The following is a 16,995-nucleotide window of genomic DNA, read 5'->3' on the forward strand; positions in this document are numbered from 1 at the left end:
TTCCCCCAACTCTTGCAAATATCCTCACTGAGAATCAAATCTCGAACATCATCAAGCTTCAACTTCCTCTTCCCATGAGAATTGCTAACCGCCGTCACCTTTAGGACCCAACTATCTGGTAGGGAAGACAATAAGATCAATGGATTTCATCTTCAAACATGATCTCGAACAAACACAGTTGTAATCGTGCTGAACTCGTTTATATGATCTGCAATAGAAGCATCTTTCGCCAAGGTTTTTAAATATTGGATATCGGGAAAAAATCAGATGGCCAAGATTCATATCAAATTATGGATATGGGGGAAATATCGGGGATATGTGGTAATATTGGAATGCTATAACAAATGTTTACATAAATAATATAATGCACTAAAATGCGATCTCAACATACTAAATAAAATATAAGCATACAAAACGTTGATAATATGTGTTTATGATCACTAATCAACCTTGTAAAACAAATAAAAGTACAAATCAGTATTGCAACATTTCGTCTGATTTTTTAAGGCTAAAATGTCATTTGATATAATGGGAAAATTATTATATCTTTCCCAGAAATTGCCAAATGTCGTATATTTTTTTTGTGATAAGCCATATAAAAGGATATATCAGTTGTTATATCAGCCATATTGGGGATATATCGTCGAAAATTGATGACTCTTAAATTTACGAACTTAGAACTCTCTCAAATGAAGACAAAGAACTCACTTATATTTCTTCATATCAAACAAGGATTACAATAGCCCTTTATATAGGCTTCAAAACAAAAACGTCTAGGCATACCAATAGTCACAAATTAAATTCCTATTTTAATACCATAAAGATAAATATCATAAATGAGTAAGTTATTCTTATTCTTCCATAACCTATGTCTCTTTCCATTCTAAGCTTATGACCCTTGCACTTCTAAAACTCATGCTATTAACCTCATTTATTCTAACATTTTAATTTAATATTCACCCTTGCACTTCTAAAACTCATGCTATTAACCTCATTTATTCTAACATTTTAATTTAATATTCCAACACGTCCCTTCAAATCAAAATGTCTTTATGCCAAGCATGTCTCTTAGCCTTAAGAAAGTTTCACCTGATAATGGCTTGGTGAATGTCTGCTACTTGTTCAGTGGTGTGACAATGCTTCAGTTCTACGGTTTTCTGCTTTACATGTTGAACCTTGGTCAAATCTTATTGTGGTTTTAAAAACTTGGTCATACCTAGAACCTACAGTTTTATTTTGACCATCAATAAGTGATTAATGAACGGACTGACCTGTACCTGATTTCAATTCAACGCTTCAACTCTTCTATTATTCCTTTTTTCTTTCCCGTCCTTTAAATAATTTAAATTAATAGCATCAATTCATCCCACTATCTCATTTATTCCCCCCCCCCCCTTTTTTGTAGCACCACACCCCGCTTTATCCATTTTTCTAAGCTCAAGCATTTCTGATAATCGAATATGTTGGAAATTATACGTTTATTGTTTTCACATGAAGCAAAGATTGTAAACGTTGTAAAGGTTTTGTTTAGTGGTACTTTGTTCCTGTTCTTTATAACCACATATAATTTTAGTTATTACATTAATCTGTATTACCTGGGTTTGTTTTCTGTACATACTAAATCTTTTACTGCATTTATTGAAACATGTATATTATGCTCCTCAGTGTAGTGATTTCTTAAGGATCAAGTATAGAAAGTGTCAATTTCTTTATGGGCCCTCCCCTTCTATTCTCAGGTTTTTTGACAATGTATTAGGGCTGATATCATAGTTTCTTCTACGAAAAGCAAAATTTGCATTTGACAGCTATTTTCATCATTTGGTTCTGGTTGATCTACCCTCGAGAAAATATGTAATATTCTTATAATATCATGAGTGTCATATTAACCTGTTTCTACCTTGTGAACACATTGTTCATGCTGATGCTTTTCCATTCTCAATACAAATAATCATTTTGCAGCATTCTGCTTGATTGCAACTTAGTTATAACCTCTCTCATCAGAGAGATTATTTTTGCACAACTAACTTTCGCCACCTATTTGATGGGCTCGTCAAACCTCACAGATTTCTGCATGACAAGGTGAAGCCTCAAGTTGTCCACAGGGATATACGTGCAAGCAACGTACTCATAGACGAAGATTTCGGAGCACATTTAATGGGTGTAGGCCTCTCCAAGTTTGTACCATGGGAAGTGATGCATGAAAGAACCGTAATGGCTGGAACCTACGGATATCTTGCTCCAGAATTTGTATACAGAAACGAACTGACCACAAAGAGTGATGTCTACAGCTTTGGTGTGCTACTTCTCGAAATAGTCAGTGGTCGTCGACCAGCTCAGGCGGTTGAGTCTGTTGGTTGGCAGACTATATTTGAGTGGGCTACGCCTCTGGTTCAATCTCATAGGTATCTTGAGCTTCTTGATCCGCTCATTAATGAGATTCCAGAGGTCGGAGTGATGCAAAAGGTTGTGGATCTTGTCTATGCTTGTACACAGCATGTTCCTTCAGTACGTCCGAGAATGTCGCATGTTGTACATCAGCTGCAGCAGTTAGGTTTGAGATCTGGTGCATCGGCCTCGGTCTCATTATCAGAACAGACTAGAAGTGGGACGAGTACACATAGTACTTTGCCGATCATGGTTCCGTTAGAGGTAGAGGCAGCAAACTGAGTCTCATGATGTGCTTGTTTGTTTAGTGTATTTTTAGTATTAGGGGAACATGGAGTTGAAATGTGCAAGTGAAGATGATTCCTGTTGTTTAGAGCAAGGAAAGGCCAATAATGCAATGTGAAATTTATTATTTTACAAATTATTTGCCTCGTGTATGAACTATCCAATAGCATATATTGTAAAATTATTCTTCTTTTTCTTGAAAATCCCTGAGTTAAAAATCCCTGAGTTATTAATTGAAGTTAAAAAATTAAAGTATTCTTGTCCTTTTTGAAACCCCTTGTTTCGTGTTACCCTATATGTTTTCTCTTCCTTCTTCCTAGTTCATTAGCCTGACATTTATCTATGGAGATTGAAGCTGCGGGAACTGCGCTTGCCTTCATGGGCCTGATCCTTTTCTGGCATTGTGGGCCAAGAAGGCTCATGTCTCTTCTTTACTCTATGTTTAGCTGGAGAATAAACCTCATCTGGACTGCTGGCATGCCTCACCGTTATAAATGGCGATATGTTTCAAAACAACAAAGGTATGTATCTCAGAGGCTCTAAATTTCTTGAAGACAATTATGTTGTAAGTTGATGTTTATTCATGTTAAGAGTTATAATTTTATAAAACTACATTACTGTCTTAAATTACTTCCACTGTATCAAAACTCTGGAGGTATGAGAGTTGGGAGTTATTATATTTTACTAAAACTCTTCGTTTTGTAGTGATGATTCATCAGAGACTGAGAAAGAGCATGTTGGAGTCACAGAGGAGGATCTGAAGATGTTGTTAGCTTACATTAATGAGAAAGATGGTGGATCACCGTGGAACTTGATGATGGATAATTCTACTTCTACACTCTCATTCAGAGTCTGGCGCCGTGATTCAGAGGTTAATGGTTGTTTTTGTACTTGTGACTTGTTAGTCCAACAAAAAGATATAGTTCTGTCAAATTTACAAAATTTTGATTCATGCGTTTTGGTAGGAAAGTGCAATTTTTTCTTCTTCTTTTATACCTCCTGGTATCGAGCTATTACCACGTAAAAATCTTTTATATTCTGGTCTTGTACTTCTATAAATATGAACTAGGACTTATTTCACTCAAAAAGTGCAGTTGATTCACAAAAGTTTACTGGGATATTGGCCATCAGCCGGAGCTCTCATCTTGGAAAAAAATTAGAATAATGATATAAAAGAGAAAATTAGAATCTGTCTTACACCCTAAGTTTTTAGATTGATTATGCTCTCCACAAGGTATGAATGCTCCTCAACGTAGTGGCCTTGTCATTATGCTTCATGTGCTCAAAACAAGATGATGATAGTATTATTTTGTTTGATATTCATGTGAATAAAATTGTGACATTTTGTTTTTGTTGCCAGTTTGGTCCGACTCAGTATCGCAGCCTGGCCATATTTGAGAATATGGAACCAGAATTGCTGAGAGATTTTTTCTGGGATGATGACTTTAGGACAAAATGGGATGATATGCTTGTCTACTTTAGAAAATTACGGGAATATTCAGATACTGGAACTGTGATTCTTCATTGGATCCGAAAGGTAAACTAAAATAGGCTGATTTCTGATGAACCTTTTTGGAGCAGTATGATGCTAATTTCATGGGTAAATTACAAAAGAGAAAAACCCTACGGTTTGTAACAATGACAGAAGTCCTTGTGGTTTTGAAAATGACTCCTTCCCCCTATTTTAAATTTGTTGTTCAGTAGTCATCTAATTTTGGATGTAATCATTAACTTTTAATACGATAATCATATATATGATTATGTTGGACATACAACATTATGTAGGACATAGGACATGCAACGTTATGCAGGACATATAACCGTCATATTCTATAATCATAATTTTCAACTCCAAGTTAATTTTGTAGAATTTCATATAGAGAAGAGGTCAAATTGTCACTTAAAAGATTTTGTCACTCATAAACCTTGGGACATTTTTCTGCAATTGACCTCGCTTTGTCAACGACAGTTTCCAGTTTTCGGTAGTCCTCGAGAGTACATCATTGGTCGTCGTTTGTGGGTATCAGGATCTACATATTATTGCGTGTCAAAGGTATGACGATCAACCTAATAGCAGTATTGTGTTTGTTTATGAATAGATAAACCTGCCTTATTCAAGATTAAAATTATCTTAAAATTGAATGCCGACAAAAAGTATCTATTTTCTTTTCATATTAATTATAATATCTTTTTATTTATTTATGACAATGCTTCTCGCAGAGCTTACCGTTTCCTGGTACTCCAAGGAGCCAACGTCCAAAACGGGCGAATCCCTACTACTCCTCTTGGCGCATAAGGGCAGGTTCAACATTCACTTCTCTGATCTCACAGTCTATAATAACTTTTGTGATACATGCCATTTAAATGAAAATCTAAATTTAATAATAATAATCTATTTATTTAAACTTTGTTTTCAGTGGAATCAAGAAATGGAGGGCAATCCACTGCTTCTGAAGTTCTTGTCTTTCATTTTGAAGATATGGGTATACAAAATATGCTCGTGAAAATAGGCATTCAACGAGAAATGTGGAAGCTCATTAATAAACTTGAGCAGGGCTTGCGTTCTTATAAGATATCGAGGTTGAATAGAGTTCCATCTTCATGATATACGAACCTGTACGTAATGTCCTCTCAAATCTGAAATTAAATTGATGTCTACTATAATCTTAGACTTACAAAATCAGAGAGTAGGAAAAGGTTTATTTCTATCCAGTAATGTGTTGGATGCATATCCATGTTTATGTAGCTAACATAATATCAGAAACGATAAACAAAATAGTAATGATAAAATTTGCCAAATTCACCTACAGCATACTGAAAGAAAATATTTATGAAACTTAGATTTTGTCAGGAATGGTATTCAAATCCCTGCCCCCCTTCGGACCGGTATCTGAAACTGGCGCCTTAGAACAAGTCGGCCATCCTGACCACTTTTGTCAACTAACTAATATTCTAATAGCAGTTATCGATACAGATACTACCGCGACTTCTCCAAAAGCACGACGACCTGTTATTGCATGTCAAATACATGTCTTTAATGAACTTCACGAAGCTATTTCAAATATAGGAGCCATCGTTTCTTAGGGTTTGATTAGTCGAGGGTTTTTTTTTGCTTGAAAGCTACTGCAGCTATCAGGCTACGATAGTATTATAGTTTTTACTTTGTCTATTTGGACAAATAGGGGACTGATGTGGCAGTTAAAAATCTGAGCTAGCAGCCTCTAACTATTTCCTAGCAAAAGGCTTTGTTTTGTGGTAGTATTATTGTAGCTGGCAGATCTAGCTGGGCTATTGGTTTTCGTATTACCGTAACTATCAAGTGGTTTACCAAAAAAAGATCCAAACAACCCCTTGTAATAGTAGGTTATTTGTGCTTACATATGAATCAAATTATACACGTTCCTGCACTTTTTATGAAACTACTCTGACTTTCTGATCACATATACGTATAATAAAAGTTTTCTTTTTTGTTTTTTTTTAAGTTCACGCAAAATAAATTATCACATATATTGCATGTATATGCAACTGAAAAAATGATAACATACAAGATAAGAGCAACCAAGGCCAAGAAAAAAAAAAATCTTTTTTTGCTTCGTGCACCTCTATCTATTCCGTCTCAAAATACCACTACGATGCTCCAAAAAATGACCATATGACCAAAAAAGATATTTGTAAAACTTAGCAAACTAAAACAGTTATAGCGAGAATATTTCAGCATCGAATAGCGTAACTTTTCAGCTAAATGAGTTTCCTCTTTTCAAAGAAACCCTTTAGGTGCCACATCTGCAAAATAGAGACTATGATGCAAATTCCGAGTGACAGTATGCTCATCAATGCAATCCTATAGTTCGTCCTTTCACTCACAAGGCTCATCTCCACTTCCCTGTTTGCAATAACAAAGACCATTTATATATTTGACAAAAATCTTTACCAGTGTAATAAGAAATTTCAACTTTACTAACATTTAAGGTACCTGCTCTTGAGATATAACAAGTTTTCATGTATTGCTTCAACCGCACCCTCCAACTTTCTTAGCTCAAGTTCAATGCCCTTAGCAAATCAAAAAGTGCAAGAAGATGAACATAGTCATATACAGAGGTTAGATAAAATGGTTATTTTGAAGGTGTTTTTTTTTTTGAGCGCATGCACTTCCCGCCACCATGACCATGTTATCTTTTTGTTTGTTTTTTAAAATTTCACAAGGTATTGATAATATATTTAACTTTGTTGACCATGTGATTTGATTTTCATGGTAGCTGGAGAACTAAAGGGACGAACACATTGTCACTGGCACTTAAAAAAAAAAACACTTGTAGGATCAAGGGGTGTGTATGTGCTAATTAAGTAGCCACATCTTTACCTACAAATACCCTAAATAAAAGGATGCATTGCAGTAGACCCTCCTGTATATCGATATTTTGAACTTACTACCCCTCTAGTTTTGTTGTTGCAGATAGGCCTTTGAGAAAAAAGGTTTTCCGCCTCCTTTAACCTCAAAGGATCTTTATGTAGGAAATAGTTTTCCTTCCTCAAAGAGGGTGGAAGAGTCAAACATTTTCAGTGAGGGCATCCATCTGGAACTAAAAAAAATTAGAGTAGCAAGTCCAGAATAACAATACTACAAAGTGTCTATCCGTAATTAACCCTAAATAAAACGGAGAAGGATAATATAAGTATGACTAACCTCAATTTTTTCCTTCTTAGCGATAGAATCCCAGTCCTTAGCTGCTATTCCGATCCTCCAATTGACGCTTACACTTGCTACAACATCTCTTTTCTCACTGTCTAGTGAGAAACATACTAGGTAGTTTCCGGACTCATTAGTTGTGAATGCAAACTGACCTTTTGTAATATTTTTTTGATGATGAAGTGTGTTTCCATAAGGTGATGTCACCTGAGATAACAAGGGCAGAAGCATAATTTTCAAGAACTACAATAAAGACTACTCTCACGGCATCTCTTTTCATGGCTCCATAAAGAGTATACCACACCGTTGAATCTCGAAAGAATATCATGGTAAAGCGTGCTAAATGAGAATATTATACTCTGGATCATCAAATTTACCAATACTTCATAAGAAAAGCCAAAAAACATATATACTATTCAGTAAATATCTGCCACAACCAAATCTACATAAACTGCGTTCATATATGTATGGTGGCTATGTTGGGGGAGAAAAGACAATTTTGCCTTCAATGAATAGTCTCACATTGCCTAGTGTTATGAATAGTTGGTTGTTTAAATTAGCTCTCTTTCCTTTGAGTTTTGAGGATTCCAAAGAAGGGGGTGTTTTGAGTTTTCTATTGTTTGGGCTTTGCATATCACACATGCGCGTGCACGCCGCACGCCCACGCGTTTTTGTTTTTTCAAACTTCATTTTACACGTTTCTTTTATTTTTCACGTGGAAAACGAGCGTAACGGCTGCGAGATTTTGGCGAATGTTACACATGAATTTGGCGAACATTACGCAAAGATTTTCAACGGCTAAAGCGTTTGCAACTCTACATATACAGCCGTTTAGTGAGCTCGGAAAAACACAGAAATGAAATGAAATGAAAGTTCTTCTCTTCTCTCCTCTATTCTTCAAAGCTATTATTTTCATCCAACTTTTTTGCTTTTACTTTGGGCAACCGTCTTCATCTGAGAAAAATCTCTTTACTCTCGTCCGAGTACTGAGGCCGGCTGATTCCAGTGGTTTTTACCGCTAGGGGAGAGGGGATCATCTACGTCAGAGCGATATGCGAGTCCTTAATTTTCTAGGGCAGTGCTTGCACGACTTCTTCCCGATCAGGCCAGATTGTTCTGTTTAATTTATTTTTCAGATTTCTATTTGTATGCTATAAGTTTAATTTAATAATTTTGATAACAATCTAGAAGATTGATTTTATAGCTGTTGATTTTTAAAATCCAAAATAAATTTATAATTATTTTCTTTCAGTTCCTGTTAATTCCTATAATTAATTACTTACATTAGCCAAAAAAAAAAAATTATTCTGTCAGAAAATTAATTCGAAGAAAAAGATTTATTGCTTAAATTATTCTTGTAATTTACTGTTTTAGAAGTATATTATTCTCCTTACATTGTTCATAATTTTAATTCTGTGTAATTAATTGTTCATATTTATTGATCAAAATACATCATTTAAAGTCATACTCTCCTAAGTAACTAGTCGAGTGGTATTGACAAAACCTTTTATTCCTTCAGATTTTAAAATACCTAGACTAGTTAACTTAAATCGGACTTATGACTCACACAGATCATTCCAAAAGTGTCAAACCTGAGAAGTTTACCGGTGTTAACTACAAACGGTGGGCTAATCAGATGAGATACTGGTTTATTACTCTAGGTCTCTTATCTGTTATTGACACTTCTGAATCTTCATCTTTTGGATCTCTACTTATAAACTCCAACTCTCCTGATCCGGAACAACCTACACCTTTCACTTTTGCTTCTGGTGCTAGTTCCTTCTCTAGTCATATAAAATCAGAAGAAATAAACTATCATTGTTACCATAGGATTCTTAATGCACTTGCGGACAACCTTTATGACATATATTATGAGTTTAAAAGTGCTAAAGACCTATGGAATGCTCTTGAAATAGAATATGGCTTTGATGATGTCTGAATTCTGCGTTTCACCTCATCTTCCTTCAATAAGTTCATGATGCTTGATGACAAACCTATAAATGAATAAATTCATGAATTCCAAGATTTCCTTCGTCACCTCCAATCAAAGGGAAACTCCTTTACTGATGACATTAAAGTTTCCTGTTTGATTGACAAACTCCTTCCCTCCCGGTCTAGATTTGCTGGAGATCTCCGACACAAATAAGGAGATCTAACATTAACTGAAGCCCTCAAGGCTATTCGTATCGAAGACCAGCATAGACAAAATTCCAAAACCAAGACCGAAATGGAAGCTAAAGTGAACTTGGTAGAGGACAAGTCTAAATCTAAGAATTACTAACCAAAAGAGAAGAAATTCAAGAAAAACCAACAATCCTTTAACAAATCATGCATCCACCAAATCAAATCCCAATTCTTCCAACCATAAGTCTGATGGAAAGTTCTGCTATGTCTGTGGTAACTAGCCACTTGGCTCTCAACTGCTTCTATCGGAAGAAGGAACCGACAAAACCTGCTCCAAAAGGAAATGGATCCAATAAAGTAAACATGATTGAAGAAAATCCAAATTCCTTCAGGTTAGCCTCTTCTTCCTATCTTGTAAATTCTCTTAATTCTTCCACTGGTTGGTACTTGAATTCTGGAGCTAATATTCATGTTTGCGATGATCACTCTTGATTTTTAACTTACCAGGAATCACGTGGAGGAAGAATAAGCTTAGCAGATGACTCCACCAAACAAATAATTGGAAGTGGATGCGTAGAGCTCACCATGACTTCTAGGAAAGCTCTAAATATACAAGGCCTTCATCATGTTCCTTCTCTTCGTCACAACTTGATCAGTGAATCTCTTATCCTTAGAGCTGAATTCGGGATTGTAAAGAAATCCAATAAATTTGTGATTACAAAGAATAATGTATGCATAAGAAAATATTTTATTTGTAATGACCTTTTCAAACTCAATGTAATCAATTCTAGTTCTAATGAAATTCTTGAATCTCCTAGTGCACAAATTGTTGAATCTTGTGATGTTTAGCATGGACGACTCGAACATGTAAATTTCCAAAATTTGTAGAGAATGGTTAATTGAATCTTATTCCTAAATCATCTCCTGATCTCTCATCTAAGTGTGATATTTGTGTCCAAGGGAAACACACTAAAAAACCCTTCAAGCCTATAACTAGAAACTCCGAACCCCTCAAATTAATTCATAGTGACGTGTGTGACTCGAACCGAGTTCACCTGAGGGGGTAGGAGATATTTTGTGAGTTTTATAGACACGCACTCTCAATATTATTACACCTATCTTCTCAGAACTAAGGATGATGTTCTAGATAGGTTTAAGGTGTATAAAGCTGAATCATAGAACCAACTTAAAAAGAAGATCAAGATTTTAAGATTTGATGTGGGGGAGTACACCTCAAATAAAATGACTGAATATTGTCAAGAGCATGATATTATTCATGAGGTAACTGCTCCCTATATATCATAGTCTAACGAGGTAGTTGAACGAAAGAACATGACCCTTATGGACATGGTGAACTATATGTTACTCAATTCAAAAGCACCTAAAAACCACTGGGGTGAAGCTCTTCTTTCTGTCTGCTTCATTCTCAATAGGATTCCCCACAAATCTTCTGATATAACTCCTTATGAATATTGGAAGGGAGAGAACTCCTAGGTTGAATTTTTTTTGGGTTTGGGGTTGCTTGGCTAAGGTAGCTATTCCAAAACCTAAGAAGAGAAAAATTAAATCTAAGACTGTTGATGCTGTATTTATTGGATATGCACTATATAGTAGATTTCTAGTCATTAACTATGAAATCAGTGACATATCCAATAATACTAAAGCAAGAGATGTAGTCTATTTTGAAAACATATTTCCTTTCAAATCCAAAATCTCAGAAAATCCTAGTTCATCTCTTCCTTCTTATCTACCATCTTTCAGCTCTTCTCAACCTCTAGATTTTGAACCTCGAAGAAGTAAAATAGGTAAAATTTAAAAGGATTTTGGAGAAGACTTCTTTACCTTATTGTTGAAGGCGATCCAAGCTCCTTTAAGGAAGCAATGGATTCTCCTGAATGTCCTTTCTAGAAAGAAACCATTGATAATAAAATAAAATCAATAATGAAAAACCATACTTGGATACTCACCGATATACCCCCAAGTTGTAAACTTGTCGGTTGTAAGTTGATATTCAAGAAGAAACTTAGACCTGATGGTTTCATTGATAAATATAAAGCTAGATTAGTAGCTAAATGCCATACTCAGCAAAAAGGGCATCGATTACTTTGATACATATTCTCCTGTAGGCCGAATCTCAATTATCCGAGTATTATTAGTCTTTGCTGCTATTCACAATCTAACCATACATCAGATGGATATCAAGAGTGCTTTTTTAAATGGTGATTTAGATGAAGAAATCTATATGAACCAACCCGAAGGCTTCATTGCCAAAGGTTAGGAAGATAAAGTCTGCAAATTTGTTAAATCTCTGTATGGTCTAAAACAAGCTCCTAAACAATGACACCAAAAATTTAACGAAGTCATTGCACAATATGACTTCTCCGTGAATGAACACGATAGGTGTGTCTATTCTAAAGTGATAAACATTGACTATGTCATCCTCTGTCTCTATGTTGATGATATCCTTATCTTTGGAACAACTCTTGAATAAATCTTAAAAGTTAAGGATTATCTCTCCAAGAACTTTGACATGAAAGACTTAGGTCTTGCTAACATGATACTTGGAATAAAAATCTCTAAAGACACTAGAGGAATATCTTTGAGTCTTTCTCATAATAGAAAATGCTGGTCAAATTCAATTTTCACAACTCTAAACCTTTCTCTACACCTTATGACTCTTCTATATCTTTGAAGAAGAATGAATATGAACCTGTCTCCTAGCTGAAGTATTCTCAGCTGATTGGATATCTCTTGTACATATCCAACCAGACTGAGTTGGTATACCAGCAACCCTAGAAAAAAAATCACTGGATTGCCTTAGAGAGAGTATTTAAATACTTGAAAGGTATAGTTGACTATTGCTTGACTTACACTGGGTACCCTGATGCAATAGAAGGATATAGTGACGCCAACTGGGTCATGTATTCCAACAGTGTAAAATCTACATCTGGATATATTTTCTTTTTGGTGGTGTAGCTGTATCCTGAAAATCCTATAAGCAAACAGTAATTGCCAGGAACACCATGGAGTCTAAATTGTTTGCTCTTAATACCACTTGCACAGAAACAGAATGGTTAAAGATCTACTCTCTGAACTTCTTTTGGTTCCTAAACCCTCTCCTCCAATTTCTATTCACTCTGATTCTAGATCCACCATATAGCTTCTAAAGCAAGTGCATCTTAATAAAAAACTTAAAAGACATATTCAAATAAGATATAAATCTGTATAACGCCTGCTAAGTAAAGTTTTGATTCTAGATTTTGTAAAGTCTGAAAAGAATCTTGCTGACCCTTTGACTAAGGGTGTATCCAAGAGTGTGGTTTTGGATTCATCGAGGGAGATGGGGTTAAGCCCATAGATGACGTCACTACCAGCAGGAACCCAACCTTTAGTTGGAGACACAGTCCTAATGTAGGTTTAATGTGGTAGGAACAAACTGGACTAGTGACACTTGTGTGGAGCATCGACCCAGATATATTCATATATCATTATAGTAGCATCTGCTACTACCCCTTTTCTATGGTGACGATGCTCTTATGATACAGCTGGTAGGTTGAGTTTTACTCTTAATAAGTCTAACACATGTATTATGGAGCGTATGATATCCAGCTGTAGTATCCTTGGAGGACTTACCTACGTGAGAGGAACTGTGATGGCCGCGGTGGAGGGGGGAGGGCAGGGCTAATTCCTAGAAACTCTCATGAGTCGGTTATTATGAGCATAGTCTTTAACGCACAACCCGCTTTGCTCAATAGATGTAGACGTATTGTGTGTGTTTTCATCAATACATGGTATAAGGGGCCTAATTCAAGACCTAGTTCATTATGTCTCTCAGGTTACGATGAACCCACTAAGAAAATATTCAAAGCCGAAAGCTACATCTCCTGAATTTACGATACGAAAGGTTGCCCGAACTATATTTGTTTTATGATTTATTGATTTTGAATTTTTTAGTCAAATATTGCATTTTTATGTTGGGGAAGAAAAGACAATTTTGCATTCAATGAATAGTCCCACATTGCCTAGTGTTATGAATAGTTGGTTGTTTAAATTAGCTCTCTTTCCTTTAGGCTTTGTGGATTCCAAAGAAGGGGGTGTTTTGAGCTTTCTATTGTTTGGGATTTGTATATCACACACGCGCGCGCATGACACGCCGCGCCGCATGCGCACGCGTTTTTATTTTTTCAAACTTCATTTTACATGTTTCTTTTATTTTTCACGTGGAAAACGAGCGTAACGGCTGCGAGATTTTGGCAAATGTTACGCGTGAATTTGGCGAACGTAACGCGAAGATTTTCAACGGCTAAAGGGTTTCCAACCCTATATATACAGCCGTTTGGTGAGCTCGTAAAAACACAGAAACAAAACGAAAGTTCTTCTCTTCTCTCCTTTGTTCTTCAAAGCAATTATTTTCATCCAACTTTTTTACTTTTACTTTGGACAACCATCTTCATTTGAGAAAAAGCTCTTTACTCTCGCCTGAGTACAGAGGCCGGTTGATTCCGCAGGTTTTTACTGTCACGGGAAAGGGTATCATCTGCGCCAGAGCGATAGGCGGATCCTAAATCTTTTAGGGCAATGCTTGCACGGCTGCTTCCCGATCAGGGCAGATTTTTCTGTTTAATTTATTTTTCGAAATTCTATTTGCATGCTATAAGTTTAATTTAATAATTTTGATAACAATATTTACTTTTCCAAATAAGGGGAAAATTTTGAAAACGAAAATGTCTCCCAAGTTATTAACCAAAGAAGATCGATAAGAAATCAACATCTATTCATGAATAGAAAGGTGAACAGAACAAGAAACGCTAAGGAGACGTGTTGTAAAATTCAAATCGTTTTCATATACAAATGATTACTAGCTCGCATTGAATTATACTTAAAGTGGATGAATATGATAGTTATGCACCTTACAAGAAACGGAGGCTGTGCTTTCTTGTTGATCGTCCTCGTACGCGGCTGAGTAGTCGGTGAGGACCACAACGTTGGCCTGTATCTCCTCGGACACGCACTTGGTTCCCGTCACAGGCATGTGCATCGACACGGCGCCAGCCCATGCTGAGCACGATAGCACTATGATGGCTCGTAGGATCAACGTACCATCGCACATTCTCATCGTCTTTGAAATTTTCTTCGCCTCCTTCCAATGCAGAAGAAACTTCAAACTTGGAGAGATGGACCCATCTATTTCGTGTTTCAGTTAGGACTGACTAAGATCGGATTTTACGGGTTTGGTTACTACTTATGGTGAAGGATCCGCGCCCGAAACCACTATTAACTGATGCCTCACCTTTGGTTACTACTTATGGTGAGTCACCTACTATGAATTCGACAACTATTCCGTGTTTGGTAGACAAAAAGTAAATGAAAAATAAATAATATTGTAAAATGATTTTGCTTTCTAGTTTTCTCATAACTGAAAATTGAATGAAAATAATTAGAAGGGAGAGAGCATCACATCACCATTGTAAGCCTTTTGACTTTTTCTAAATTTCAAGAAAGTAGAAATTTTAATGAAAAGAAGATAAAAAAAATAAAAAAAATAAAACCCTACTCTCGTTTCTTATTATTTCACTTTTAAATATTTGTTTTTCCACTATTTTTCATGATAACCAAATAAGATATAAAGTCACATCAACCATCTCTTTAGCTTTTTGTTTTCTAAATTTATGTTATGCAAATATGATTTACAAATGAGTATAATTTAATAACTCATTTTGCTAAATAAGTTATCAAGAGATAATCATGTGCTAAAATTCATGTCACATTAATGAGATGTATCTTGTCACTTCTATCTCTTAGTAGATCATTTTGATAAATGAGTGGCCACATCATAACCATCAAATCCTTAAAAATAGTATATATTGTTTTAACTTATTCATTTTTATTGATTTCCGGTCACCAAAATGTAAAGACATATTCAATACAGTGTAATTGCACTGACATGTTTTTGCATCCTACTATATTGTCGCAACATCAAATTTAGAGTTCCTTGGTGTAGTCAGAACCGCACACAATAAACTTGGGTATGCACTATTGCAACGACACAAGATGCTCTGCAATGCAATAACATGATTTAGGCAAATTTTCTCATTTAAACTACGACTAAACGAGGGTGAACTCATAACAACATAGTTTTCTATGACAGATTAGAATCCTCCTCACTATCAAAAAAATAGTGAAGAGAACATTGCTTAATTATAACAATACATTATCTAGTGGATGGTTAGGACTTTTCCTTTGAGTGCAAACTATGAATGAGTGTAATAAGGAGGGTTATATGTTGGGTATCAACTCAAACTCCAAGTTAGTATAGTGTTTTTAATTCTTTGTAGACCTTCATGAGAATTAGATAGGGTTAGAGATCTATCATGATTAGGAGTTTGGGTTCTATCATGATTAGGAGTTTGAATCTTATTCTAATTATCTATCATGATTAGGAGTTTGGGTTCTATCATGATTAGGAGTTTGAATCTTATTCTAATTAGGAAGTTAGGCTAGAGATAGTTGGGTTCTATCATGATTAGGAGTTTGAATCTTATTCTAATTAGGAAGTTAGGCTAGAGATAGTGTTTTGGTTTTCCTATATATGTCCTTCTACTGTTAGAGGAAAAACTAAGAAGAAGAAGTGTAGAGAGAAAGAGAGAGAGACAGAGGGGGGGTTTGGCGGTCTTTGTCCGTGCAAAAAATTATAATTTGGAGGTGATAATGGATTGATTTTGATCCTGTGGTTTTTTCTTGTTGAGGGTTTTCTACGTTAAATCTTGTGTGATTTTATTTGCTGCGTTTGGTGGTTTTTTCGGGGTTTTTACGAGATCTAAAAAATCCCTACAAGTGGTATCAGAGTGGGGTTCGACTGTTCGTAGAGGTTTGATCGGTGCGCGATTCGTGAAGGCATCAGCGGTCGAAGTGCGGTGGTCGACATCGAGAAAAAACGTTACTCTAGTGATGACACCGTAGCGGGAATACTGTAGCGGATACTGTTCACACAGATTCGACGATTGAGGTTGATTTGTCTTCTGATCGAGGATTTAGAGGCGGATTTTGGTGATCCAAGAGTCGTTCCTAGGGTTTTTCGACATGCTGAGTTTGTTTTTGATGTTAGTTTTATCAAATTAAATCTCTATAATGACTGATTTGAATTTTGATTGCGGTTAGAGGATGATGACTTCTTCAGGTCCGAAGTTTGATATTTTGCTATTCAATGGCAAGACAAATTTTGCAATATGACAGTGCACGATTCAAGATATTTTTGTGCAGCAGGTGTTAGACCCTAGGGGGGTGATTAGGGTCTTATGCTAATCTATTATGCTAATCTAATCCGATTTTGTGCCAATTAAAACTAATGAACAAGTTATCTTAGCAATTATGAAATACAACAAGATATGTGAGCTAGGATAAGTGATATACACAAGGGTAAACAAAATAACCAAGATAATGAATGATATAAATAATGAGCAATGGACAATGGCAATAAAAAATATAAACACAAGAGTAAGTGCGCCAATGCAAAC

General features: G+C 35.7%; 3 protein-coding genes across 5 annotated transcripts in view; 2 read left to right on the top strand and 1 right to left on the bottom strand.

Annotated features, from left to right (window-relative positions):
- LOC109830659 (C-type lectin receptor-like tyrosine-protein kinase At1g52310) overlaps positions 1–2,873 on the top strand; it is a 12,727-nt gene extending 9,854 nt beyond the window's left edge. The window contains exon 4 of the mRNA XM_020397989.1: positions 2,064–2,873. Coding sequence (XP_020253578.1) covers positions 2,064–2,667 — 604 coding nt within the window. The 3' untranslated portion in view covers positions 2,668–2,873. The remainder of the gene's footprint in view (positions 1–2,063) is intronic.
- LOC109829490 (stAR-related lipid transfer protein 7, mitochondrial-like) lies at positions 3,067–5,371 on the top strand. 2 transcript variants are annotated; one of them, XM_020396594.1, is made up of 6 exons: positions 3,067–3,235; positions 3,376–3,541; positions 4,031–4,207; positions 4,640–4,723; positions 4,891–4,972; positions 5,088–5,371. In XM_020396594.1, exons 1-6 carry the CDS (start codon positions 3,165–3,167, stop codon positions 5,273–5,275), a joined length of 768 nt encoding a protein of 255 aa, XP_020252183.1. In that variant the 5' UTR covers positions 3,067–3,164; the 3' UTR covers positions 5,276–5,371. The 2 variants fall into 2 exon arrangements, with proteins under 2 accessions (XP_020252183.1, XP_020252182.1); XM_020396593.1 differs by having other exon boundaries at positions 3,067–3,191.
- LOC109829492 (transmembrane emp24 domain-containing protein p24delta4-like) lies at positions 6,169–14,645 on the bottom strand. 2 transcript variants are annotated; one of them, XM_020396595.1, is made up of 4 exons: positions 14,391–14,645; positions 7,355–7,564; positions 6,644–6,720; positions 6,169–6,553 (listed from the first exon to the last, which is right to left on the bottom strand). In XM_020396595.1, the coding sequence occupies exons 1-4, from the start codon at positions 14,595–14,597 to the stop codon at positions 6,409–6,411; spliced, it is 639 nt and encodes a 212-aa protein (XP_020252184.1). In that variant the 5' UTR covers positions 14,598–14,645; the 3' UTR covers positions 6,169–6,408. The 2 variants fall into 2 exon arrangements, with proteins under 2 accessions (XP_020252184.1, XP_020252185.1); XM_020396596.1 differs by having other exon boundaries at positions 6,440–6,553; positions 6,633–6,720.

Source organism: Asparagus officinalis, chromosome 2, assembly GCF_001876935.1.
Source record: "Asparagus officinalis chromosome 2, Aspof.V1, whole genome shotgun sequence".
Taxonomy (NCBI): Eukaryota; Viridiplantae; Streptophyta; class Magnoliopsida; order Asparagales; family Asparagaceae; genus Asparagus; species Asparagus officinalis.